Source organism: Rutidosis leptorrhynchoides, chromosome 6 (assembly GCF_046630445.1).
Source record: "Rutidosis leptorrhynchoides isolate AG116_Rl617_1_P2 chromosome 6, CSIRO_AGI_Rlap_v1, whole genome shotgun sequence".
NCBI classification, from domain to species: Eukaryota; Viridiplantae; Streptophyta; class Magnoliopsida; order Asterales; family Asteraceae; genus Rutidosis; species Rutidosis leptorrhynchoides.
Genome location: NC_092338.1, coordinates 25,596,043 through 25,623,615, shown reverse-complemented (window position 1 = coordinate 25,623,615; position 27,573 = coordinate 25,596,043). Strand labels below are relative to the sequence as shown.

Below are 27,573 nucleotides of genomic sequence, written 5' to 3'. Positions count from 1 at the left end.
ATAAACTAATGAACTCACCAACTTTTTGGTTGACACTTTAAAGCATGTTTATTCTCAGGTATTAAAGAAATCTTCCGCTGTGCATTTGCTCATTTTAGAGATATTACTTGGAGTCATTCATGACATATTTCAAAAGACGTTGCATTCGAGTCGTTGAGTTTATCAAGATTATTATTAAGTCAATTATAGTTGGATATATTCTAAAATGGTATGCATGCCTGTCAACTTTCGATGTGATGAAAGTTTGTCTTTTAAAAACGAATGCAATGTTTGTAAAACGTATCATATAGAGGTCAAGTACCTCGCGATGTAATCAAATGTAATGTATTCGTCCAGATGGATTAGGACGGGTCATGAAATATTGACTTCAAAGATTTAAATAAAGCTTGCCCTAAGGATAACTATCCACTTCCAGAAATTGATTTTAAAGTGGAATCTTTGCATGCTTTTCCATATAAATGTTTTTTGGATGCGGCAAGGGGATATCATCAGATCCCAATGGCTAAAAAAGATGCAGATAAAACCGCTTTTCATACAGGAAAAGGCATATTCTCTTATATAATGATGCCTTTTGGTCTAATCAATGCGGGTGCGACATATCAACGCTTAGTTGACACCGCGTTCGAAAAATAAATTGGGCGAAATCTTGAGGCTTATGTAGATGATTTAGTAATTAAAATCACAACACAAGAGCGAATTATTGACGATATGCGGGAAACATTTGATACACTGCGCAGGATAATCATGAAGCTTAATCTGCTAAAGTGCAGTTTTGGCGAAACTGAAAGAAAGTTTTTGGGTTATCTTGTTACTGAGCAAGGTATTCAAGCTAATCCAAAGAAAATTGTGGCTATTGAAAATATGACGGCACCAAAGACGGTCAAGGAGGTGCAGAGTTTGACGGGAAAATTAGACACATTAATGCATTTCTTGTCTAAGGCCGCTGAAAGACAATTACCATTTTTCAAAACCTTAAAAGGCTGCTTGAAACAAAAGAGCTTTTTTTGGACAAGTGAAGCTGAAATCGCGTTTCAGGAAATGAAGAAGTTATTAAAAACTCTGCCTACGTTAACAGCGCCAATTGATGGCGAAACTCTTTACCTTTATATATCGGTAGCAAATGAAGCTTTTGGCTCAGTTCTTGTTGCGGAAAGGGATAAAATACAAAAACATGTGTATTTTGTCAGTAAAGCTCTTACAGGAAGTGAAATAAACTATGCGCCGATTGAGAAATTTGTGTATGCGCTCATATTAACACCGCGAAGGTTAAGAAGATATTTCCAAGGGCATCTGGTGCACGTGTTAACTAATGTGCTGGTCAAGCAAGTCTTAAAAAAACCAGAGATATCTGGTAGACTCGCATTGTGGGCAGTGGAGTTAGGTGCTTATCAAATTTCTTACCTTCCGCGCAGCACTGTAAAGGGCCAAGTTTTGGCGGATTATCTCGCTGAAATGACTGGGGAGTTGGATGTAAAGACCCGTCCTAATCCAAAAGAATGAATACAATAACATATGATTACATCGCGAGGTATTTGACCTCTATATGATACATTTTACAAACATTGCATTCGTTTTAAAAGACAATCTTTCATTACATTGAAAGTTGACAGTCATGCATACTATTTTGTAATATCCATCTATAAATGATCTAATCTGTCATGTACTTAATCATAATCTTTACTGAACTCAACGACTTGAATGCAACGTCTTTTGAAATATGCCATGAATGATTCCAAGTAATATCTTTAAAATGAGTTAATGCACAGCGGAAGATTTCTTTTATACTTGAGAATAAACATGCTTTAAAGTGTCAACCAAAAGGTTGGTGAGTTCATTAGTTTATCATAATCATTCACTTACATCATTTTAATAGACCACAAGAATTTCATTTCTAGTTCTCATAAATATACGTACCATGCATAGAGACAAAAATCATTCATATGGTGAACACCTGGTAACCGACATTAACAAGATGCATATAAGAATATCCCCTATCATTCCGGGAAATCCTTCGGACATGATAAAAATGAATTCGAAGTACTAAAGCATCCGGTACTTTGGATGGGGTTCGTTAGGCCCAATAGATCTATCTTTAGGATTCGCGTCAATTAGCAGATCGGTTTACTAATTCTTAGGTTACCAAGCAAAAAGGGGCATATTCGGCTTCGATCATTCACCCATATAATGTAGTTTCAATTACTTGTGTCTATTTCATAAAATATTTATAAAAATTATGCATGTATTCTCAGCCTAAAAATATAAAGGATAAAAAGGCAAATGAAACTCACCATACTGTATTTCGCAATAAAAATACATATAACGTCATTGAACAAGTGCAAGGTTGGCCTCAGATTCACGAACCTAAATTAATTATATATATATTTATATGTTGGTCAATATTTGTCTAACAATTTAAGTCAGGTCATAGTGTATCACAATCCTAATGCTCGAGACAAATATGCAAAGGTCAACAAAAATCAATTTGACTCAAAATGATTTCCAAAATTTATACATGATTATTATATAACTTGAATATTGTCGATTATATATTTTTTAAATATTTTTAAAAGATTTACTAGAGTAAATAATATAATTCATTTATTAATAAATAAAATTTTATATTAAAATTTAAATAATAAAATATACTTTTATATATATTAAGTAATAAAATTTATAGAGTTTATTTAATATTATAAAGATAATATGATAAGTATTATTAAAGAAATTTTATTACACGTAGTAAAATATGTTTGTATCACATATTTATTTGATAAAATAATATCTATAATAATAGTAAGTAAAAGTTGTATTATTTTGTAATTATAATTATTATTATTCTATTAATAAAAAAATATTAATATTTATAATTACTAAGATGACATTATGATAAAATGATAATTCTAATTATGATAACTTTAATATTTACGATACTTTTTAATATAATAATTCTATTTAAAATGATAATAATAATGATATTTTATAATAATAATGATATTTCTATTAAAATGATAATTTTTGTTAAATTGATAGTTTTAATACAAACGATACTTTTAATAATAATAGTAATGATAAAAAATAATAAGAACGATAATTTTATCTAAATCAATATCTTATAATATTTTAATTTCATCATGATACTCTTACTCATTATTTCCTAATCGTTTCGTTTAATAGCTTTTAATCGTCTTTTATATAGTGTTCATAATAATGATAATAATATTAATTAAAATAATTAGGTGTTACTAATATTAGTTTTAATTACAATAATACTAATAATGATAATTACTATGACATTATTAAAGATAATACTAATAATTATTTTAATGAAAATATAATAATAATAACAACAATAACAATAACCATTTTTAAATAATGATATATATATATATATTAATAATGATAATAATAATAATAATACTAATAATAATAATAATAATAATAATAATAATAATAATTAGATAATAATAATAATAATACTAATTATAATTTTAACGATAATAACGATAGTAATAATAATAAAAATAACATTTTTTAATGATAAATCCCTTTTATTGATAAAAATAAATAATAATAATAATAATAATAAGATAAAACTAGAACGAAGATAATAACGACGATAATAATAATCATTTTTAATAATAATACAAAAATTCAATTGACTATAACTTCTAAACCGTTCATCGAAACCATTCGATATCTAAATGAAAAGTTCTCAATTTTTCGCTAGCTTTCCAACGACATGCATATCTTATACCTTATCTCAACCGCATATGTAACTAATTTAAAATTCAACATATCCTATCTAAGGGCAATATCAAAAGTACAAGCATGCATAATCCTATATACTCGAGCACTAGTCAGGGATACACTATTAGTATGTAAAAATTAAATTACGAGTACTCACGTATCAATATTGAGATTCAATATTTCAGGAAAGGTACGTAGACGCAACGGAGATGATAAACACTAGATTGACCTTACGAGCGTACCCATGATCCATACTCATAACCTCCATAGCTATAACCCATAATTTCCTTATCTCTATCCCTCTCAAAAAAATCCGTCTTGAAAATAATGCACTCATAACCTCGTCGTAGTATTTTATGTATACACTAATAATAATACTACTAATAATAATGATAATATGATTTAATAATAATAATAATTTTAATCTTAATAATAATAATAATAATAATAATAATAATAATAATAATAATAATAATAATAATAATAATAATAATAATAATAATACTATACATAGAAATATGGAAAGAGTGCGAGAGGTAGATAAAGAAACTGATCCATACTTCGTTCGATTTTATAGCACATTTTTACTCACCTACCCCCACTTTAAAGAACTCGTGCAATAATGCCATCACTTTATATATATTTTATTTAATATATAATATATTTAATCTTTAGAATTAATTAAATATTATATTATATTTACGTGCGTAGTTAAAATGTAATTTTTATTCAAATGACTCGTACGTTGTCACTCGACTCATGTACCACTTTCGGTTTTTCAAACGCACTTTCGTACGTTTAGAAAACTAGCCTTTTACGTTACGCGACGTGTACCCTTATTAATAATCTGACTTATTTATCAATAAATTACCTTATAAAAATGTAACTTATAAAATTGAGCGTTGTGGTCATTTGCTTCTATAAATCAGTGGCTCGTTGTTTATCAAAATATATTACTTTAAATCAGGAAGTTTTATGACTAAGTTATATATATATTTATATTTTCATTTCAAAATATAAATTTGAACTATTTACTTAATATAGTCTTTCAAAACTAATGTCATTCAAAACTTATATTTTTAGAAATCGTTTAAATATTAAAAATTACTATTTCGTAACATTTGTATTTTTAAAGTTTTAAAATTGATATAGTTCATTTATCTACAAACGTTCAATAAACGTTTTAATAATCAAATTATTTTATATTCAAAAATCATTTTATTACAAAGGTTATAATAGTAGAAGTTGTTTACGTCATAAGACGTTTTTAATAATAAAAGTCTATTATATCGAAAAGGCGTTTTCGTACATTTGAAAATAGATCAATTGAGTATTATAAAATTCAATCTTCCACTAACCTTTGTCTAACTCTCAAAACTTGACAATTTGTTCTTACTCGCAAATCACTTTACCATTTATTCCGAATATCGTTAAAAGGAAATGTTTTTCAACTCAAAGTGGCCCTCTTAACAGAGACTCGTAATCGTAATTCAATGTATCTGATAAATCAATCATTTGATATATCTTTTAATTCCATCAATAACTATTTGAATATATTATGAAACAAATACGTTTATGTAAAGTATTATACATCTAATACTTTGTTAATGTTTTCAAGTTATAATATATATACATATACATATATAATCATATTCGTTCATATAATGGTTCGTGAATCATTGGAATTTGGTCGAGGTTAAATGAGTGTATGAACACAGTTTAAAATTCTTGAGATTCAACTTACAAACTTTGCTTATCGTGTCGGGAATATATAAAGATTAAAGTTTAAATTTGGTCGGAAATTTCCGGGTTGTCACAGTACCTACCCGTTAAAGAAATTTCGTCCCGAAATTTGATTGGGATGGTCATGGCTGACAATAAGTATATTTTCATGACGCATATAAGCTGAAGATTAGGGTTTTATCATTATTGAGTAATATGGATAAAACCATTTGATTTTGTGAAGAGTACGAGTGAAGCTATCACCAAAAGAGTGAAATGAGAATGGGTAAAGTTTCGTCATATCCTTTGACGTAGACAGGTTGATTTCCGAAGTTCAAGAGATATGGAGAAGATCTTAGCAATAAGATTTGATTAAGGAAATTTAGGATTCACTTTAAATGTGATCATCCATTTCGATTGCTATGTCAGATATTTTACTATAAATCCACTCCCCTCATTTCCTTACAACTCACACCTTCTCAACTCATATTTTAAAGTATTTGTCAATATGCTTCATCCAGTGCTGATTCTTGATATACTCCTCACTTTCATATATGTCGTTCTTCTTTTTCACCTGCCTCCGGAAGAATCTATTTACTTCTACTATACTCTTGGTTTTATAGTGTTTTTAGTTCTGCCGTGTCTTTATATTGCTATATGCATCGATATATACAGTTTATAGTTTCTGGGTTGTTGTTGAGTTTTATATCTTCCCTTATATTTCGATGTCCCTGCTTCTGTCTTCTATAATCATTGTCATCCCCAGTTAATGCTTTCTTTTATTTGCTGCGATTTATACTCCAATTTCTGTTTCGGAGCTTTGTCCTTTTGTTTATTCTTCTTGCGAGTAAGTACCACTTATAATGGTCCATAATTCGTAGATATGAATTTTGGAATGAACATTGTTAATGTTCTAAGGAAATTGTAATGACACGATCTTGACTTGTCAAATTACTAGAATACCTCGGGAAAGACCGAATCATCAAGAAATACTTTCTTGATATTTTAGAGGTTAAAAGAATATAAGAGTCATGTAACATGACACATGATGACGTTATGATCTGTGAATCATCACGTTCCATTTAGAAACTCAGCATGAATTACTGTAATATAATCACATTGATCAAGTGTCATTATATTATACTAATTCATGTTTCAGTTCCCAACACTACTTCAAAAATATTCTTATTTTAAACTCGAAGGTTTCCGAATTTAGAAACTAAAATAGTTTATTTTATGATGTAACACAGATAACGCGAGGAGATAAATGATTTAAGATAAGAATAATTATGGAAATATCTTCAGAAATATGGAGGATATTTATAATGAAAGATACGATGATATCTTAGAATTTCTAAGATCAGAGGATGATGAAGGATATTGTCCGCAGGGGTTTAGAGTCAGGAGCAAGGTATTCGTTAATGACTTCAGCAGGTACTGAATCATTTGGATTCTTTGAAGGCAGGTTCAGTCTTTGTGATTTGTCAATAGCCTCCTTCATACTTTGCTCAATCCGTTTTTCAGTTCCAAAACTTCTCTTTTTCTGAGCTTTGCCAATACACTAATCTTTATCATCAAACTTTTTACTGTTAAGGTTGTTTATAGTTTTTGTTACTTCATCAGCATTTCGAGAACTAGTTCAGAGTGTTTTTCAGAAACTTCACATTTGAAGTATGTAAGCCTTGGAGATAGATGTTATATGTATAACTGTTGGCGTTAACATGCTGCGAGATTTCAAAATACTGATTGCTAATTTCCAATGATTCGTATGGCAATCCTCGTTACAAGATGCGAATAAGTAAATGATGGGGTTTCGGTAAATATAATGATTCTCCGGTAGGTCAAAGATCAGTGAAATTGTGAATAAGTTTATTGCTAATGTGGTGGGATATGAAAGGTTCCCCGGTAGTAATGGTGAAAGGGCAGCATATATATCAAGATTATGATAAGGCTACTCCTGAATGAAAAATCGAAGTTGTCTTGCTGAAGCTGTGATAGAATTTACTACTTTGAAAAGCAATTGCAAAGTTATTTTTGCTAATAAATGCCAAAGGATCTGACACAGATATGTGTTGAATTATGACTTTGGTTTCGAGAGATTTTTAAGTACATAACTGTGGGTAATATGTGGTTGAATCATCATCTCGATTGTTCATTATTTGAAGTGTCTTCAGAAATTTTCGAAGGGTTTGAACACAGACTGTAATCGTTAATATACATTTGATGTTCTAACACAGTTTTAAAGTCAAAGTATAGCTTTGAAAGATGTAGGAATCTAAAAGTGATGGTACCGATTATATCTCGAATTGAATTCTGAGGTTTCAAAATCAGAATATGTAATTGGGTTTGAATGAGTATGGTTATTTTGATTGTTATGAGAGAATGTATATTATTGTGAAAGTAGAAAGTATAGTTGATAATTTGCTTAATCAGATTCGAAGAATGTAACATATTAATTGTGAATATATATATATATATATATATATATATATATATATATATATCTCGGGTATTACCTACCCGTTAAAAAAATTTTCACAATTAATATTTTGTACAAAAGAATTTTATTACAGTCTTTATGAAAATATATATGTATATATTCTCTTCAGATGTAACATAGATTTTAATGAGTTAATACTAAATTAAACTCATTTGATTTATAGTTGGAACTAGAATTGAATAATCCCTTGAAGGCTTTAGAGATTACATAAGTATTTCTTCAATAATATTGAAATTACGAATCAATACTTCGTTATTTGTTGAGGCGTGATGTTGGTTTTCGTTAAATTCTTGTGAACTTCGCAAAGTACGAATGATGTTATCTGAAAAGATTCGGGTACATCGATGATGAAAATGTAAAATCAAATATATACTTGATTTATTATGAATTGGAATTTGTTGAATTGAGACAGAGATTGTAGTTAACGCTGGTTAAGTTGCGGCCGAAGGACGTACATTATTGCATATTTGTAATATGAATTAACCGAGTAGTTAAGATTCACACACAATAGCTTAGCACGGAAAGATTTATTTTTATTTCGAAATATATATATATATATATATATATAATATACATATAATTTCTTCAGAGGGAATGAGTTAATTCTTCATAACTCGTTGATACAATATACGCGTTATTAATTCGTAATGATGTCCACAGTGATTCTTGAACTGACGGAGTTTGTGATGTTATAGATGTTGTTGATTCTGATGCTGACTGCACTGACGATGCTGGAGACGCTGACGGTACTGATGATGCTGTTGGTAAAACAAGTTTAGCTGGTTAATCACACGCCATTTTTGTCAGGGTTTCTACTCTTCCTTCTATCATTTTGGTTCGCTTAACTGATTTATGGTTAGGGCTAGATTAGATAATCCCTAAGACTTTAGAGATTACATAATCGCTGCGGAATGTTTCTCCAATGAAGTTATGATTAATACTTCATCAGTTATTGTTGTTGGTACTCCTTGGTATCTATGGTGCGTATGACGTTGATGCTCGTGGGACAGATTGTGAAGTTAAGGTTTACGATGCGGTTGTGGTTGGAGGTGGTAATGGTACTGTTGGCGTTGATGATGGTAGTACTAGTTATTCTGCTGGTGCTGCTGCTGGTGTTTGTAATCTCTGCACCATATTCTCCAAAGCCACTACCCGAGCTCGAAGCTCGTTGACTTCTTCTATTACACCGGGGTGATTGTCGGTTCGGACGAGCGGATAAATAAAATCTAGAATTTGATGTAGTATGTAATCGTGACGAGATACTCTGGAAATGAGAGAGAAAATGGTGTTTCGGACAGGTTCGCCGGTAAGTGCTTCAGGTTCTTCGTCAAGAGGGCAATGTGGTGGATGGAAAGGATCGCCTTCTTCTTGTCTCCAATGATTGAGGAGGCTACGAACCCATCCCCAATTCATCTAGAATAGGTGATGACTGATTGGTTGATCCATTCCGGTCACACTGCTTTCGGAGCTTGAGTGAGATTCCATTTCGGAATCCGAGTGACTTGAACTAACGACGAATTCCATTTCGTACGATTGGATAAAGGATTTTTCGATTTAAAATGATCTTCCGGCTATCGGATGGTATTCTCATTACATAGAATATCTATATATATATATAGAGCAAAAGATTTCATAAATTACGGAGGAATTTACGGAATATACCAGGTAAAGTTTAAAGTAACAGATACGATAAGATATGATTTAGCAGATACGCTAAGATACGAATTTTGTCTATACACTACTCATGCAATTAATGTAGCAAGACGTGTCTAGACTAATAATGATAAGCAGGTAATTTCCTAAGGATAATAAGCAGATGATTTCCGACTAGAAATGATAAGCAAAACTTCTGACATACAGACACGGTCGAAGTCCAGACTCACTAATGCATCCTAACGACTTATCAGTTAGACACACTAATGCATACCTAGTTCGCTAAGACCACCGCTCTGATACCACATGTAAAGACCCGTCCTAATCCATAAGAATGAATTCAATAACATATGATTACATCGCGAGGTATTTGACCTCTATATGATACATTTTACAAACATTGCATTCTTTTAAAAGACAATCTTTCATTACATCGAAAGTTGACAGGCATGCATACCATTTTGTAACATCCATCTATAAATGATCTAATCTGTCATATACTTAATCATAATCTTTACTGAACTCAACGACTTGAATGCAACGTCTTTTGAAATATGCCATGAATGATTCCAAGTAATATCTTTAAAATGAGCTAATGCACAGCGGAAGATTTCTTTTATACTTGAGAATAAACATGCTTTAAAGTGTCAACCAAAAGGTTGGTGAGTTCATTAGTTTATCATAATCATTCATTTACATCATTTTAATAGACCACAAGAATTTCATTTTCAGTTCTCATAAATATACGTCCCATGCATAGAGACAAAAATCATTCATATGGTGAACACCTGGTAACCGACATTAACAAGATGCATATAAGAATATCCCCTATCATTCCGGGAAATCCTTCGGACATGATAAAAACGAATTCGAAGTAATAAAGTATCCGGTACTTTGGATGGGGTTCGTTAGGCCCAATAGATCTATCTTTAGGATTCGCGTCAATTAGCAGATTGGTTTACTAATTCTTAGGTTACCAAGCAAAAAGGGGCATATTCGGCTTCGATCATTCACCCATATAGTGTAGTTTCAATTACTTGTGTCTATTTCGTAAAACATTTATAAAAATTGCGCATGTATTCTCAGCCCAAAAATATAAAGGGTAAAAAGGCAAATGAAACTCACCATACTGTATTTCGTAGTAAAAATACATATAACGTCATTGAACAAGTGCAAGGTTGGCCTCGGATTCACGAACCTAAATTAATTATATATATATATATTTATATGTTGGTCAATATTTGTCTAACAATTTAAGTCAGGTCATAGTGTATCACAATCCTAATGCTCGAGACTAATATGCAAAAATCAATTTGTCTCAAAATGATTTCCAAAATTTATACATGATTATTATATAACTTGAATATCATCGATTATATATTTTTTAAATATTTTTAAAAGATTTACTAGAGTAAATAATATAATTCATTTATTAATAAATAAAATTTTATATTAAAATTTATATAATAAAATATACTTTTATATATATTAAGTAATAAAATTTATAGAGTTCATTTAATATTATAAAGATAATATGATAGGTATTATTAAAGAAATTTTATTACATGTAGTAAAATATGTTTGTATCACATATTTATTTGATAAAATAATATCTATAATAATAGTAAGTAAAAGTTATATTATTTTGTAATAATAATAATTATTATTCTATTAATAAAAAAATATTAATATTTATAATTACTAAGATGACATTATGATAAAATGATAATTCTAATTATGATAACTTTAATATTTACGATACTTTTTAATATAATAATTCTATTTAAAATGATAATAATAATGATAGTTTATAATAATAATGACATTTCTATTAAAATGATAATTTTTGTTAAATTGATAGTTTTAATACTAACGATACTTTTAATAATAATAGTAATGATAAAAAATAATAAGAACGATAATTTTATCTAAATCAATATCTTATAATATTTTAATTTCATCATGATACTCTTACTCATTATTTTCTAATCGTTTCGTTTAATAGCTTTTAATCATATTTTATATCGTGTTCATAATAATGATAATAATAGTAATTAAAATAATTAGGTGTTACTAATATTAGTTTTAATTACAATAAAACTAATAATGATAATTACTATGACATTATTAAAGATAATACTAATAATTATTTTAATGATAATATAATAATAATAACAACAATAACAATAACTATTTTTAAATAATGATATATATATTAATAATGATAATAATAATACTAATACTAATACTAATACTAATACTAATAATAATAATAATAATTAGATGATAATAATAATAATAATACTAATTATAATTTTAACGATAATAACGATAGTAATAATAATAAAAATAACAATTTTTTATGATAAATCCCTTTTATTGATAAAAATAATAATAATAATAATAAGATAAAACTAGAACGACCATAATAACGACGATAATAATAATCATTTTTAATAATAATACAAAAATTCAATTGACTATAACTTCTAAACCGTTCATCGAAACCATTCGATATCTAAATGAAAAGTTCTCAATTTTTCGCTAGCTTTCCAACGACATGCATATCTTATACCTTATCTCAACCGCATATGTAACTAATTTAAAATTCAACATATCCTATCTAAGGGCAATATAAAAAGTACAAGCATGCATAATCCTATATGTGATGACCCGGGAATTTCTGACCAAATTTTAAACTTAATTTTTATTGATTTTGACACGATAAGCAAAGTCTGTAATATTGTGTTTATATAATCAATTACCTTTTGACCATTTCCAACGATTCACGAACAATTGTTTGTAAATAAATATGTGTATATATATATATATATATATATATATATATATATATATATATATATAAGTATATGTATATTAATTTGAAATTATAAAATATAATTTAAGCATTTGAATTAAATATGTAAAATAAGATACTAAATAGTTAAGTGTAATTTAAAATGAATCTATGTATAAATGATTTCTATGATCATATGTATATTGGAATGTATTTATAAAAGTTATGTATATTATATGTCGAATTTTTTTTAGAAAATAATATATCAAGTAAATATATATAAATAATACTTAAAAATATATAAGCCAATTATATTTAATATGCAAACACATATAATATAATGTATTTATATTAAAATGTATAAATAATAAACATATGATATCATATAATATATATATGGTATAATGAGTATATTAATATGATTATTGAAATTACAGATATGAATGTTATACTAATATCAATATCAATATTAATACTAATATTAAAAATTTAGTGATAGTATTATTATTATTTAAAAAAAAGATAATATATGAAGATGAAAATTTATACATATAAATTGTTATGATATTATTGTTATCATTGTTAATATCATTGTCATGTTATAATGAGTAGTAAACTTTTGATTAAAATTATTATTATTAAAATCATTTTTTTTATATTATTAGAAAATAATACAATTAATTATTTGTATCATTAAGAATAATATTATTATCATTCTTATAGAATATTATAAACAAACTTATAAAAAAGTATCAAGTTGGTTATTATTAAGATCCTCATATTATTATAATTATTTTCTTATTTATTATTAAAAGTATTTTATTAATAATAGTTAATATAATTATTATTAAGAAGTATTAATATTATTATTATCCTATTAATATTTGTTATAATGTTAAGTATAATATTAATACAGGTATATAAAAATGATTAATTATAATTAATGATATACCATTATTACCTATATATATATATATATATATATATATATATATATATATATATATATATATATATATATATATATATATATATATATATAAAGAAACAGATTGATATATAATTCGATTCAGTTTCACATATCCGTCAATTACTGTATCTGATTTTGTTTGAACCTCTTCAGTTGTTATATATCCAAATCGATCGTACAAATCATTCTTTAAAAACAAAAATCATTAGCAGTGTATCAAGCTTTTTATCTTTTTATATTCTTATTTATTTTGTCCGATTGAGAAAATTATTAATCACGGGCCTTCATATAAACGATCAATTATGTTAGAACTGAACCACTTCAATTCCTTTTCACTATAATTATCGATTACCAAATATAATAAACTCAAATTGTTGAATTAAAATAAAAACAGAAACCGTATACAGCTCGGTTCCCTGTTCTTGTACAAATTTTTCAAAAATTTCGAAAACGAATTAATTTTCAAAATGTATAAATGCATTTATGTTGGAAACCTTCTACTCAAACTTTCTGGAAAGATTCAACTCTCAATTTTTCATATCGTGTTCGAATTTTGGAGTCAAAGTGTTATTTCAAAAAGTCAACTTTCTGGTTCATCGTGAAATTAGAGAGCAATTTGATGTTTTAGGATCAACCGAAGGTCCAGATAGTTTCTAGGAATCATTTACGACTTCTTTCATGTTATAACTTTTAAATAAAATGAACTAGAATTCAAGATTGGGATTAGAGATCATAGTCGAATTTTTTTTTCTGATTACAGTGTCTGTTCTTTTAATTTTTCTTTTGTTTTAATTAAATCAATTATTCAGTAATTACATTATGAATCCTAAATCAAATAAAGTAAATTGTTATTAAATGAATTGGATCTCTGGTCGATTGTTTGCCATGAAGAAGAAGAAACAAATAAGGCAGGTTTATGAAAATTAAATTTGGGTATAAATCAGAAACGAAGTAGACAGATGGTTGGTTCTGGGTGTTGTGTTAAATCGATAGGTCTCGGGTTCGAGCCTCGTTATGGTCAATTGTTTTTAGGAAAGCATTTTTCAATGGTATATATTTTATTTCTTTTCCATTATCATTATAATTATTATTATTATTATTATTATTATTATTATTATTATTATTATTATTATTATTATTATTATTAATGTTATTATTAGTTATTGTTATTGTTATTAATACTAGTATATTAGTTATTAGTATTAATATTTTTTTTTACTAATAAAAAGTAGTAGATACTTTTTTTATTATTATCATAATTGTAATTACAAGTAGGATTAATATTATTATTATTATCGTTATTGCTAATATTATTATCATCCACAATATTATTATTAAGTAGAATGTTATTAATATTATCATTAGTATTATTATAAATATTACTAAAAACATAATTTTTACCATTAAGTATTATTATCAAAATTATGATCATGATTATTATCATTATGAAAATAATACAAATTATTATTATTTTCGTAAATATTAGTATTAGTATTTTTTTATAAATAATATAATTGTTAATATTAACATAAGTATTATTATTTGTATTATCACGAGTATTATTATTATGTAAATTACTAAAATCGGTAACATAACTATTGTTAACAGAAAAATTAATATTTTACAAATATAATTATTAATATCATTATTATTATCATTAATAGAATTATTAATATTATTATCTCATTAGTAAAATTAAGTATTATAATTATTATCATTTTTACCACTATTAATATTATTTTTGGTTTTATTATAAATACTATTATTAACATACAAATGATATATATATATATATATATATATATATATATATATATATATATATATATATATATATATATATATATATATGTGTGTGTGTGTGTGTGTGTGTGTATGTGTGTGTGTGTGTTAAAAATATATTTAATACATATAACATAACGAAAATTTATATTTTATATAACAACATGAATCTATGAAACATATATATTATTAATATAAAAAGTATACAACTAATAAATTTATATATATTTGTTCGAATTACCATTACAAGTATTAATATACATGATTGAATAATAGGTTCGTGAATCCGAGGCCAACCCTGCGTTGTTCTGTTGATCAATACCGTTATATGTATTTTTACTACAAAATACATTACTGTGAGTTTCATTTGCCTTTTTACCCTTTATATTTTTGGGCTGAGAATACATGCGCAATTTTTTATAAATGTTTTACGAAATAGACACGAGTAATTGAAACTACATTATATGGGTGAATGATCGAAGCCGAATATGCCCCTTTTTACTTGGTAACCTAAGAATTAGTAAACCAGTCTACTAATTGACGCGAATCCTAAAGATAGATCTATTGGGCCTAACGAACCCCATCTAAAGTACCGGATGCTTTAGTACTTCGATGTTGTTATATCATGTCCGAAGGATTTCCTGGAATGATAGGGGATATTCTTATATGCATCTTGTTAATGTCGGTTACCAGGTGTTCAATCCATATGAATGATATTTTTGTCTCTATGCATGGGATGTATATTTATGAGAAATGAAAATGAAAATCTTGTGGTCTATTAAAATGATGGAAATGATTATTTATGTTAAACTAATGAATTCACCAACCTTTTGGTTGACACTTTAAAGCATGTTTATTCTCAGGTATGAAAGAAATCTTCCGCTGTGCATTTACTCATTTTAAAGATATTACTTGGAGTTATTCATGGCATATTTCAAAAGATGTTGCATTCGAGTCGTTGAGATCATCAAGATTATTATTAAGTTAATTATAGTTAGATATATTATGAATTGGTATGCATGCCGTCAACTTTCGATGAAATGAAAGATTGTCTTTTCAAAAACGAATGTAATGTTTGTAAAATGAATCATATAGAGGTCAAGTACCTCGCGATGTAACCAAATGTTGTGAATCGTTTATAATCGATATGGACTTCATCCGGATGGATTAGGACGGGTCTCTACAGTTGGTATCAGAGCAGTGGTCTTAGCGAATCAGGTCTTGCATTAGTGTGTCTAACTGATAGTCGTTAGGTTGCATTAGTGAGTCTGGACTTCGACCGTGTCTGCATGTCAAAAAAAAAGTTTTGCTTATCATTTGGTGTCAAAAATTATCTGCTTATCATTCTTAGTCTAGACATGTCTTGCTGCATTGATTGCATGAATAGTGTATAGACAAAATATCTTAGCATATCTACTAATCCATATCTTAGCGTATCTGTCACTGTAGACTTTATCTGACACGTTTCCTTAATTTTCTCCGTAATTCATGGGATCTTTGGAAGTATGTATAGATATTCTATATATAATTAGAATATCATTCGATATTCGAAAATCAATTCATATCAAAACCCTTTAACTGATCGTGAGAGATGGATCATACACCTAGCTTGGATTCCATTAGTTCCGGAAGCGATTTCGAGATGTATATTGAAGCAGACTCTGAAGTCAATGAACCAGAAGTGCCTCAACCATTTAGTTATTTTTATTTCTGGAGGAGATGGGGGTGGGTCCGAGACTTACTCACTCGATGGAGAAATGAAGAAGGCGATCCCTACCACGAACTAAACTTACCTCCTAACATCGGAGAAAATGATGTACTCACCGGTGAACCTATGTGCAATACTGTATTCACCCTTCTTGCTAAAGTTTTCCACCTCGAAGGTCGCATTACTGCAATCTCAGAAAATATTCAACCTCTACTTCCGAATACCAATCGAAGGGGAATATTAGAAGAAGTTAGGGAACTTCGAATTGATAATCAAGATCTATCGAATCAGATGAGTGGATGGATAGAAATGATAGAGGGTAGGATAGAAAACTTGACAAGAATGGTGCGTGATCTACAAGCTATACTTACTACACCAACATCATCACCAACCTCAGCACCAACAACACTTGTAGCACCAACAGCAACAGTACCACCATCAGCAGCACCAGCATAACCAGCATCAACAACAACAACATCATCACATGTCTCAACCTCGCAATCTATACCTCAAGCATAATCATCGTTCTACGAATCGTTCTACATAAACTATTTTCGTCCTTCATGACGATTATGTAATCTCTAATGTTTTAGAGATTATGTACTCTAGTTCTAACCGTAAATCAAATGAGTTTAATATCATATTAATTCATTAAATCCATGATTACATCTGAAGAAAATATATACGTATATATGTTTTCATAAAGATTGTAATTAAAAAATCTTTTGTACAAACTGTTAATGATGAAAATATTTTAACGGGTAGGTAATACCCGCGGAATATTTAGATTTCACATTAATAAGTTACACTGTACATTCTTCGAATCTGATTCAACGGTCATTTACTATCCTACTTACATCCACCGATATACAAATCCGTTCACCACAGAATAACCATATTCATCCAATTTCATATTTGGATTTTGATTTATCAGAATCCAACAAGTGGCATAATGAAGAAAACATTTAACAAAATAAAATTTATTAGAAACAAACAAATTAACTATGAGGAATTTTGTTAAGAATCCACGCTAACTGTTCCTAGCTAATTGTTCCTAGCTAACTGATTACATTTTATTTATCGCAATTTACATTCTCGCAATTTTATTTATCGTCATTTAATTTCTGTTATTTACTTTACGCACTTTATTTATCGTCATTTAATTTCTGTTATTTATTTTACGCACTTTAAATATCGGGACACGTATACAAGGTTTTGACATATCATATCGACGCATATATATATTATTTGGAATAACCATAGACACTCTATATGCTGTAATGATTGAGTTCGCTATACAGGGTTGAGGCTAATTCTATAATAATATATATACTTTGAGTTGTGATCGAGTCCGAGACATGTACACGGGTCACGATACGTATTAATTAATTTGAATATTATATATTAAACTATATATGAATGATTGGACTGTTAACTGTGTACTATCCACTGTGGACGAAAAATATTGGATAATTAAAATGAATTAAAATACTGATTATAACATATGAAACTAAATAATTCTTCAAGTTTGCCACTTGATTTCATCTTAAACCTCATTTGTGTCTTGACAATTACAATCTGCGTTCAAACCTTTCATGATTCTTGAAAACACCTCAATCGAGAGGATGAACCAACCGCACTTCATCTACGGAAGAAAAGATTGATGCATATAGTTATGCACCTGAAAAACTCTCGGAACCTGAGTAAACATTTAACACGTAGCTGTGCTAATTCCTTTGGAGTTGTTATTACCGAAATTAACTTTACAATCCCTTTCCAAAGTAGTCAATTTTATCACAGCTTCAGCAAATCAACTTCGACTTGTCATTCGAATTAGCCTTATTATAACCTCGATATATAAGTTTGCCTTTCATCATCGTGACCGTGGAACCGTTTATATTCCATCACATTAGCAGTAAACTTACCAGCAACTTCATTGACCTTTGGCTTTCTGAAAAGTTATTATATTCATTAAAACCCCATCATATATTCATCCGTATCTGGTAACAAGAATTGTCATACCAATTACCGGGAATCAGCAATCAGTACTTTGAATCTCGCAACGTTTCAACATCAATAATTATATGTATACATATAACATTTATCTCTTAGAATTATGATCCTTCATTTTGAAATTCTGATAAGCACCCAGTTTACGAATTAATACTCTGAATATTGAGAATGCTGAGGAAGCAGCAAACTGTAAACGACCTCAACAGCCAAAAGTCGATGATAAAGAATTGTATGTTGGTAAAGCTCAGAAAAAGTTTGAAATTGAAAAACTGATTGAGCTAACCACGAAGGAGATCATGGACAAACACAAGGACCATACCATATATTCAAAGAATCCAGGTAATTCTGGATCCGATGAAACCTTCAACGAATATCTTGTTCCGTACTCATGTTAAAATCTTGCGTAAAATCTTTCTTCATCAACCATCGAACTTAGAAATCCCAAAATATCATCATAAATATCTTCGATATTTCTGAGGATATTTTCATAACTCTTCTTGTCCGAAATTAGTTATCTCTTCGTGCTATCCGTATTACATCATAAAGGAAACCATTTTAGTTTCTAAATTTTTTAAAAATTCGAGTTTAAATTATGAATGACTTCTGGAGTAGTGTTGGAAATTGATGCATGAGTTAGTATAATATAATGACAATTGATCAATGTGATTATATTACAGTAAGTCATGCTAAGTTTCTAATGGAACGTGATGATTCACAGACCCTAACGTTATCATGTGCCATGTTACATAACTCTTTCATTCTACTTAACTCCTGAACAAATCAAGAAAATGTATTCTTGATGGTTCTATCTTCCGTGATGTTGATAAATTTGAAAATCAAATCGTGCTATCACGTTCCTTCCTGCTTAGAACATTATAATCATTCGAAACTCTATATCTGCGAATTCTGGACCATTATTCGCTTGACTTGAAGTCGGGAAGAGAAAACAAAAGCATAGAGCTTTGAAATATAAGGGAGAATATAAAGCCCGATAACAACACATAAATTACAAACCGTGTATATCAACGTTTATCGCAACATAAAGACACGGGAGAATTAAAAACATTATAATCCCAAGGGCGAAGTAGAAGAAAATAGATTCCTCTAGTGGAAGTTGGAAAAGGAGAATGATTGTTGCGATAGTAAGGATGAGGACAAGGATCAGAACTAGATTAAGCATTTTCAGAATCTTTTGGATGTATGAAACAAGAAGGAAAGTATGGGAATGGTGAGAATAATGGAACGGAAGAGTTTAATTTATAATGGAAATATCAGACAGAGTAATCGAAGCAAATCACCGTATTTAATTAGAGAGATCTTAATTTCCTTATTCGCTGAAGAATCAGATCTTATAGATTTCCAAGATTTTCTTTTAAATCCCTTGAATTTCGGAATTCAACCAAGGCAACGTCAAAAGTTAAAACGAAACATCATTTATTCATTTCACTCTTTTGTGATAGCTTCATTCATGCTCTTTGAATAATCGAATTATTTTATCTGTATTATTCAATAATGATAAAACTCTATTTATCAGCTCATATTCGTCAGGAAAACATTTTTATTGTTAGCCTTCTTAATAAAAATATATAAGCCAATTATATTTAATATGCAAACACATATAATATAATGTATTTATATTAAAATGTATAAATAATAAACATATGATATCATATAATATATATGGTATAATGAATATATTAATATGATTATTGTAATTACAGATATGAATGTTATACTAATAACAATATCAATATTAATACTAATATTAAAAATTTAGTGAAAGTATTATTATTATTAAAAAAAAGATAATATATGAAGATGAAAATTTATACATATAAATTGTTATGATATTATTGTTATCATTGTTAATATCATTGTCAAGTTATAATGAGTAGTAAACTTTTGATTAAAATTATTATTATTAAAATCATTTTTTTTATATTATTAGAAAATAATACAATTAATTATTTGTATCATTAAGAATAATATTATTATCATTCTTATAGATTATTATTAACAAACTTATAAAAAAGTATCAAGTTGGTTGTTATTAAAATCCTCATATTATTATCATTATTTTCTTATTTATTATTAAAAGTATTTTATTAATAATAGTTAATATAATTATTATTAAGAAGTATTAATATTATTATTATCCTATTAATATTTGTTATAATGTTAAGTATAATATTAATACAGGTATATAAAAATGATTAATTATAATTAATGATATACCATTATTACCTATATATATATATATATATATATATATATATATATATATATATATATATATATATATATATAGATTAAGATATATAAAGAAACAGATTGATATATAATTCGATTCAGTTTCACATATCCATCAATTACTGTATCTGATTTTGTTTGAACCTCTTCAGTTGTTATATATCCAAATCGATCTTACAAATCATTCTTTAAAAACAAAAATCGTTAGCAGTGTATCAAGCTTTTTATCTTTTTATATTCTTATTTATTTTGTCTGATTGAGAAAATTATTAATCACGGGCCTTCATATAAACGGTCAATTATGTTAGATCTGAACCACTTCAATTCCTTTTCACTATCATTATCAATTACCAAATATAATAAACTCAAGTTGTTGAATTAAAATAAAAACAGAAACTGTATACAGCTCGGCTCCCTGTTCTTGTACAAATTTTTCAAAAATTTCGAAAACGAATTAATTTTCAAAATGTATAAATGCATTTGTGTTGGAAACCTTCTACTCAAACTATCTGGAAAGATTCAACTCTCAATTTTTCATATCATGTTCGAATTTTGGAGTCAAAGTGTTATTTCAAAAAGTCAACTTTCTGGTTCATCGTGAAATTAGAGAGCAATTTGATGTTTTAGGATCAACCGAAGGTCCAGATAGTTTCTAGGAATCATTTACGACTTCTTTCATGTTATAACTTTTAAATAAAACGAATTAGAATTCAAGATTGGGATTACAGTTCATAGTCGAATTTTTTTTTCTGATTACAGTGTCTGTTCTTTTAATTTTTCTTTTGTTTTAATTAAATCAATTATTCAGTAATTACATTCTGAATCCTTTTAAATCCTAAATCAAATAAAGTAAATTGTTATTAAATGAATTGGATCTCTAGTCGATTGTTTGCCATGAAGAAGAAGAAACAGTTAAGGCAGGTTTATGAAAATTAAATTTGGGTATAAATCAGAAATGAAGTAGACAGATGGTTGGTTCTCGATGTTGTGTTAAATCGAGAGGTCTCGGGTTCGAGCCTCGTTATGGTCAATTGTTTTTAGGAAAGCATTTTACAATGGTATATATTTTATTTCTTTTCCATTATCATTATAATTATTATTATTATTATTATTATTATTATTATTATTATTAATGTTATTATTAGTTATTGTTATTGTTATTAATACTAGTATATTAGTTATTAGTATTAATATTTTTTTTTACTAATAAAAAGTAGTAGATACTTTTTTTTATTATCATAATTGTAATTACAAATAGGATTAATATTATTATTATTATCGTTATTGCTAATATTATTATCATCTCCAATATTATTATTAAGTAAAATGTTATTAATATTATCATTAGTATTATTATAAATATTACTAAAAACATAATTTTTACCATTCAGTATTATTATCAAAATTATGATCATGATTATTATCATTATGAAAATAATACAAATTATTATTATTTTTGTAAATATTAGTATTAGTATTTTTTTATAAATAATATAATTGTTAATATTAACATAAGTATTATTATTTGTATTATCACGAGTATTATTATTATGTAAATTACTAAAATCGATAACATAACTATTTTTAACAGAAAAATTAATATTTTACAAATATAATTATTAATATAATTATTATTATCATTAATATAATTATTAATATTATTATCTCATTAGTAAAATTAAGTATTATAATTATTATCATTTTTACCACTATTAATATTATTTTTGGTTTTATTATAAATATTATTATTAACATACAAATGATATATATATGTGTTAAAAATATATTTAATACATATAACATAACGAAAATTTATATTTTATATAACAACATGAATCTATGCAACATATATATTATTAATATAAAAAGTATACAACTAATAAATTTATATATATTTGTTCGAATTACCATTACAAGTATTAATATACATGATTGAATAATAGGTTCGTGAATCCGAGGCCAACCCTGCATTGTTCTGTTGATCAATATCGTTATATGTATTTTTACTACAAAATACATTACTGTGAGTTTCATTTGCCTTTTTACCCTTTATATTTTTGGGCTGAGAATACATGCGCAATTTTTTATAAATGTTTTACGAAATAGACACGAGTAATTGAAACTACATTATATGGGTGAATGATCGAAGCCGAATATGCCCCTTTTTACTTGGTAACCTAAGAATTAGTAAACCAGTCTACTAATTGGCGCGAATCCTAAAGATAGATCTATTGGGCCTAACGAACCCCATCCAAAGTACCGGATGCTTTAGTACTTCGATGTTGTTATATCATGTCCGAAGGATTTCCAGGAATGATAGGGGATATTCTTATATGCATCTTGTTAATGTCGGTTACCAGGTGTTCAATCCATATGAATGATATTTTTGTCTCTATGCATGGGACGTATATTTATGAGAAATGAAAATGAAAATCTCGTGGTCTATTAAAATGATGGAAATGATTATTTATGTTAAACTAATGAACTCACCAACCTTTTGGTTGACACTTTAAATCATGTTTATTCTCAGGTATGAAAGAAATCTTCCACTGTGCATTTGCTCATTTTAAAGATATTACTTGGAGTCATTCATGGCATATTTCAAAAGACGTTGCATTCGAGTCATTGAGATCATCAAGATTATTATTAAGTCAATTATAGTTAGATATATTATGAATTGGTATGCATGCCGTCAACTTTCGATGAAATGAAAGATTGTCTTTTCAAAAACGAATGCAATGTTTGTAAAATATATCATATAGAGGTCAAGTAACTCGCGATGTAACCAACTGTTGTGAATCGTTTATAATCGATATGGACTTCGTCCGGATGGATTAGGACGGGTCTCTACACTATATACTCGAGCACTAGTCAGGGATACACTATTAGTATGTAAAAATTAAATTACGAGTACTCACGTATCAATATTGAGATTCAATATTGCAGGAAAGGTACGTAGACGCAACAGAAATGATAAACACTAGATTGACCTTACGAGCGTACCCATGATCCATACTCATAACCTCCATAGCTATAACCCATAATTTCCTTATCTCTATCCCTCTTAAAAAAATCCGTCTTGAAAATAATTCACTCATGACCTCGTCGTAGTATTTTATGTATACACTAATAATAATAATAATAATAATAATAATAATAATAATAATAATAATAATAATAATAATACAATTTAATAATAATAATAATTTTAATCTTAATAATAATAATAATAATAATAATAATAATAATAATAATAATAATAATAATAATAATAATAATAATAATAATAATAATAATAATAATAATAATAATAATAATAATAATAATAATAATACTAATACTATACATATAAATATGGAAAGAGTGCGAGAGGTAGATAAAGAAACTGATCCATACTTCGTTCGATTTTATAGCACATTTTTACTCACCTACCCCCACTTTAAAGAACTCGTGCAATAATGCTATCACTTTATATATATTTTATTTAATATATAATATATTTAATCTTTAGAATTAATTAAATATTATATTATATTTACGTGCGTAGTAAAAATATAATTTTTATTCAAGTGACTCGTACGTTGTCACTCGACTCATGTACCACTTTCGGTTTTTCGAACGCACTTTCGTACGTTTAGAAAACTATCCTTTTACGTTACGCGACGTGTACCCTTATTAATAATCTAACTTATTTATCAATAAATTACCTTATAAAAATGTAACTTATAAAATTGAGCGTTGTGGTCATTTGCTTCTATAAATCAGTGGCTCGTTGTTTATCAAAATATATTACTTTAAATCAGGAAGTTTTATGACTAAGTTATATATATTTATATTTTCATTTCGAAATATAAATTTGAACTATTTACTTAATATAGTCTTTCAAAACTAATGTCATTCAAAACTTATATTTTTAGAAATCGTTTAAATATTAAAAATTACTATTTCGTAACATTTGTATTTTTAAAGTTTTAAAAATTGATATAGTTCATTTATCTACAAACGTTCAATAAACGTTTTAATAACCAAATTATTTTATATTCAAAAATCATTTTATTACAAAGGTTATAATAGTAGAAGTTGTTTATGTAATAAGACGTTTTTAATAATAAAAGTCTATTATATCGAAAAGGCATTTTCGTACATTTGAAAATAGATCAATTGAGTATTATAAAATTCAATCTTCCATTAACCTTTGTCTAACTCTCGAAACTTGACAATTTATTCTTACTCGCAAATCACTTTACCATTTATTCTGAATATCGTTAAAAGGAAATTTTTTCCAACTCAAAGTGGCCCTCCTAACAGAGACTCGTAATCGTAATTCAATGTATCTGATAAATCAATCATTTGATATATCTTTTAATTCCATCAATAACTATTTGAATATATTATGAAACAAATACGTTTATGTAAAGTATTATACGTCTAATACTTTGTTAATGTTTTCAAGTTATAATATATATATATATATACATATACATATACATATATAATCATATTCGTTCATATAATGGTTCGTGAATCATTGGAATTTGGTCGAGGTTAAATGAGTGTATGAACACAGTTTAAAATTCTTGAGATTCAACTTACAAACTTTGCTTATCGTGCCGGGAATATATAAAGATTAAAGTTTAAATTTGGTCGGAAATTTCCGGGTTGTCACATTGGAGGTGATTAATGAGCGAACAGAGTTAAAACCAGTAGTTGGCGAAACATGAGATTTATTTACTGATGGAGCTTCATGTGCAGAAGGTGCAGGTGCGGGTTTGGTTTTGGCAAGCCCGAGTGGTGAGGAGCATACGTACGCATTACGTTTTAATTTTGATGTGACAAATAATGAAACGGAATATGAAGCCTTGCTTGCTGGTTTAAATATTGCGCGAAAAATGGATATCACTAAGTTGCGAGCATTTACAGATTCTCAATTAGTAGCAAATCAGTTTAATGGCTCTTTTGAGGCACATGATTCCTCAATGCAGAAATATTTGCAGTTGTTGAAAGAATTGGCAGTGCGATTCGAGCATTTTGAACTCGCGCAAGTGCCAAGAAGTCAAAATAAGAAGGCGGATGCTTTGAGTAAGTTGGTCGATCTAACGTTTTCGCACTTTCAAAAACAAGTTTGGGTTGAGGAATTGCCAAGCAAGTCAATAGATAACGACTTAATGGTCGCGTCTGTTGTAGAAGGACAGCCAAATTGGATGAAACCAATCCTGCAATACATCCGCAGTGATATTTTGCCAAGTGATAAGCACGAAGCTCGCTTAGTAAGAGAGCGAGCACCAATGTATATCATTCAAAATGAAATTTTATATCGCAAGTCATACTGTGGTCCAATGATGCGATGTGTGGGCCCAATTGAAGCAGAAATGATAATTGATGAAGTGCATAACGGTTCTTGTGCATTGCATTCAGGCTATAAAACTATCGCGGCGAAAATTATGCGGGTGAGTTACTTTTGGTCATCCCTATATCGCGATATTGCAAAAATTGTTAAGCGTTGTAAAAGCTGCCAAAGGCATGCTCCGCAGAATTGGATGCCAAGGCATGATATGATCCCTGTTAATTCGCCATGGCCATTTCACAAGTGGGCTATTGACATTGTAGAGCCATTTCCCGCAGGACCTGGTAATGTCAAATTCCTGATTGTGGCAATTGACTATTTTACAAAATGGGTTGAAGCTAAGGCGGTTCGCACTATCACTGGTGTGCAAGTGCGAAATTTTGTGTGGGAGTATATTGTTTGCAGATTTGGTATTCCACGTGAATTAGTTAGCGATAACGGTGCTCAAATAGCGAAAGATCCTTTTAAAACATGGTGCACTGATTTAAATATAATCCAAAAGTTTACATCAGTGGCACATCCACAGGCTAATGGTTTATGCGAAGTAACCAATCGTGATATTGTAAGCAGTATTAAAAAGAAGTTATGCGAAAAGCGAACTGGTTGGGTGGATGAATTACCCAATGTTTTATGGGCACATCGCACTACTTTCAAGAAGAGCACTGGAGAAACACCCTTTAGTTTTGTGTATGGCTCTGAGGCAGTAATACCCGCTGAAATTCTTGTGCCAACGCATAGAGTCGCTAACTTTGAGGAAGAAGCAAACGATGATGCATTGGGCGAGAATTTGAATTTCATTGAAGAGCGAAGGTTAATGACTGCTATCAAAGAAGCAAATAATAAACAGCAAATTGCCAAATATCATAACAAAAGAGTGCGCGCTTTATCTTTAGATGTAGGCGAGTGGGTACTGCAAAATAATGATGCAAGTAGAGCAGAAAAACTTGGAAAATTAGTACCTAACTGGGAGGGTCCTTATCAAGTTGTGGAAATTAATGCAGCAGGTTCATATAAGCTCGCAGATGTAGAAGGGCGAACTTTACCTAATGCGTGGCATGCCGCTTTATTAAAGCGATACTATGCGTAA

The 27,573-nt window shown here is 28.2% G+C and overlaps 1 protein-coding gene across 1 annotated transcript; it reads left to right on the top strand.

The window, feature by feature from the left end:
• The first annotated feature begins 708 nt into the window (after positions 1-708).
• Positions 709-27,573, top strand: LOC139853493 (uncharacterized). Its single transcript, XM_071842885.1, has 3 exons — positions 709-1,480; positions 25,895-26,184; positions 26,989-27,573. Exons 1-3 carry the CDS (start codon positions 709-711, stop codon positions 27,571-27,573), a joined length of 1,647 nt encoding a protein of 548 aa, XP_071698986.1.

What these genes read in the sequence shown, in the direction of transcription:
- LOC139853493 (XM_071842885.1), top strand. Translation starts at nt 709, where the DNA reads ATGCGGGAAACATTTGATACACTGCGCAGGATAATCATGAAGCTTAAT. An exon ending in GGAGTTGGATGTAAAGACCC is followed by an intron (nt 1,481 to 25,894) that starts GTCCTAATCCAA and finishes CTTCATGTGCAG; the next exon opens with AAGGTGCAGGTGCGGGTTTG. An exon ending in AGCATTTTGAACTCGCGCAA is followed by an intron (nt 26,185 to 26,988) that starts GTGCCAAGAAGT and finishes ATAATCCAAAAG; the next exon opens with TTTACATCAGTGGCACATCC.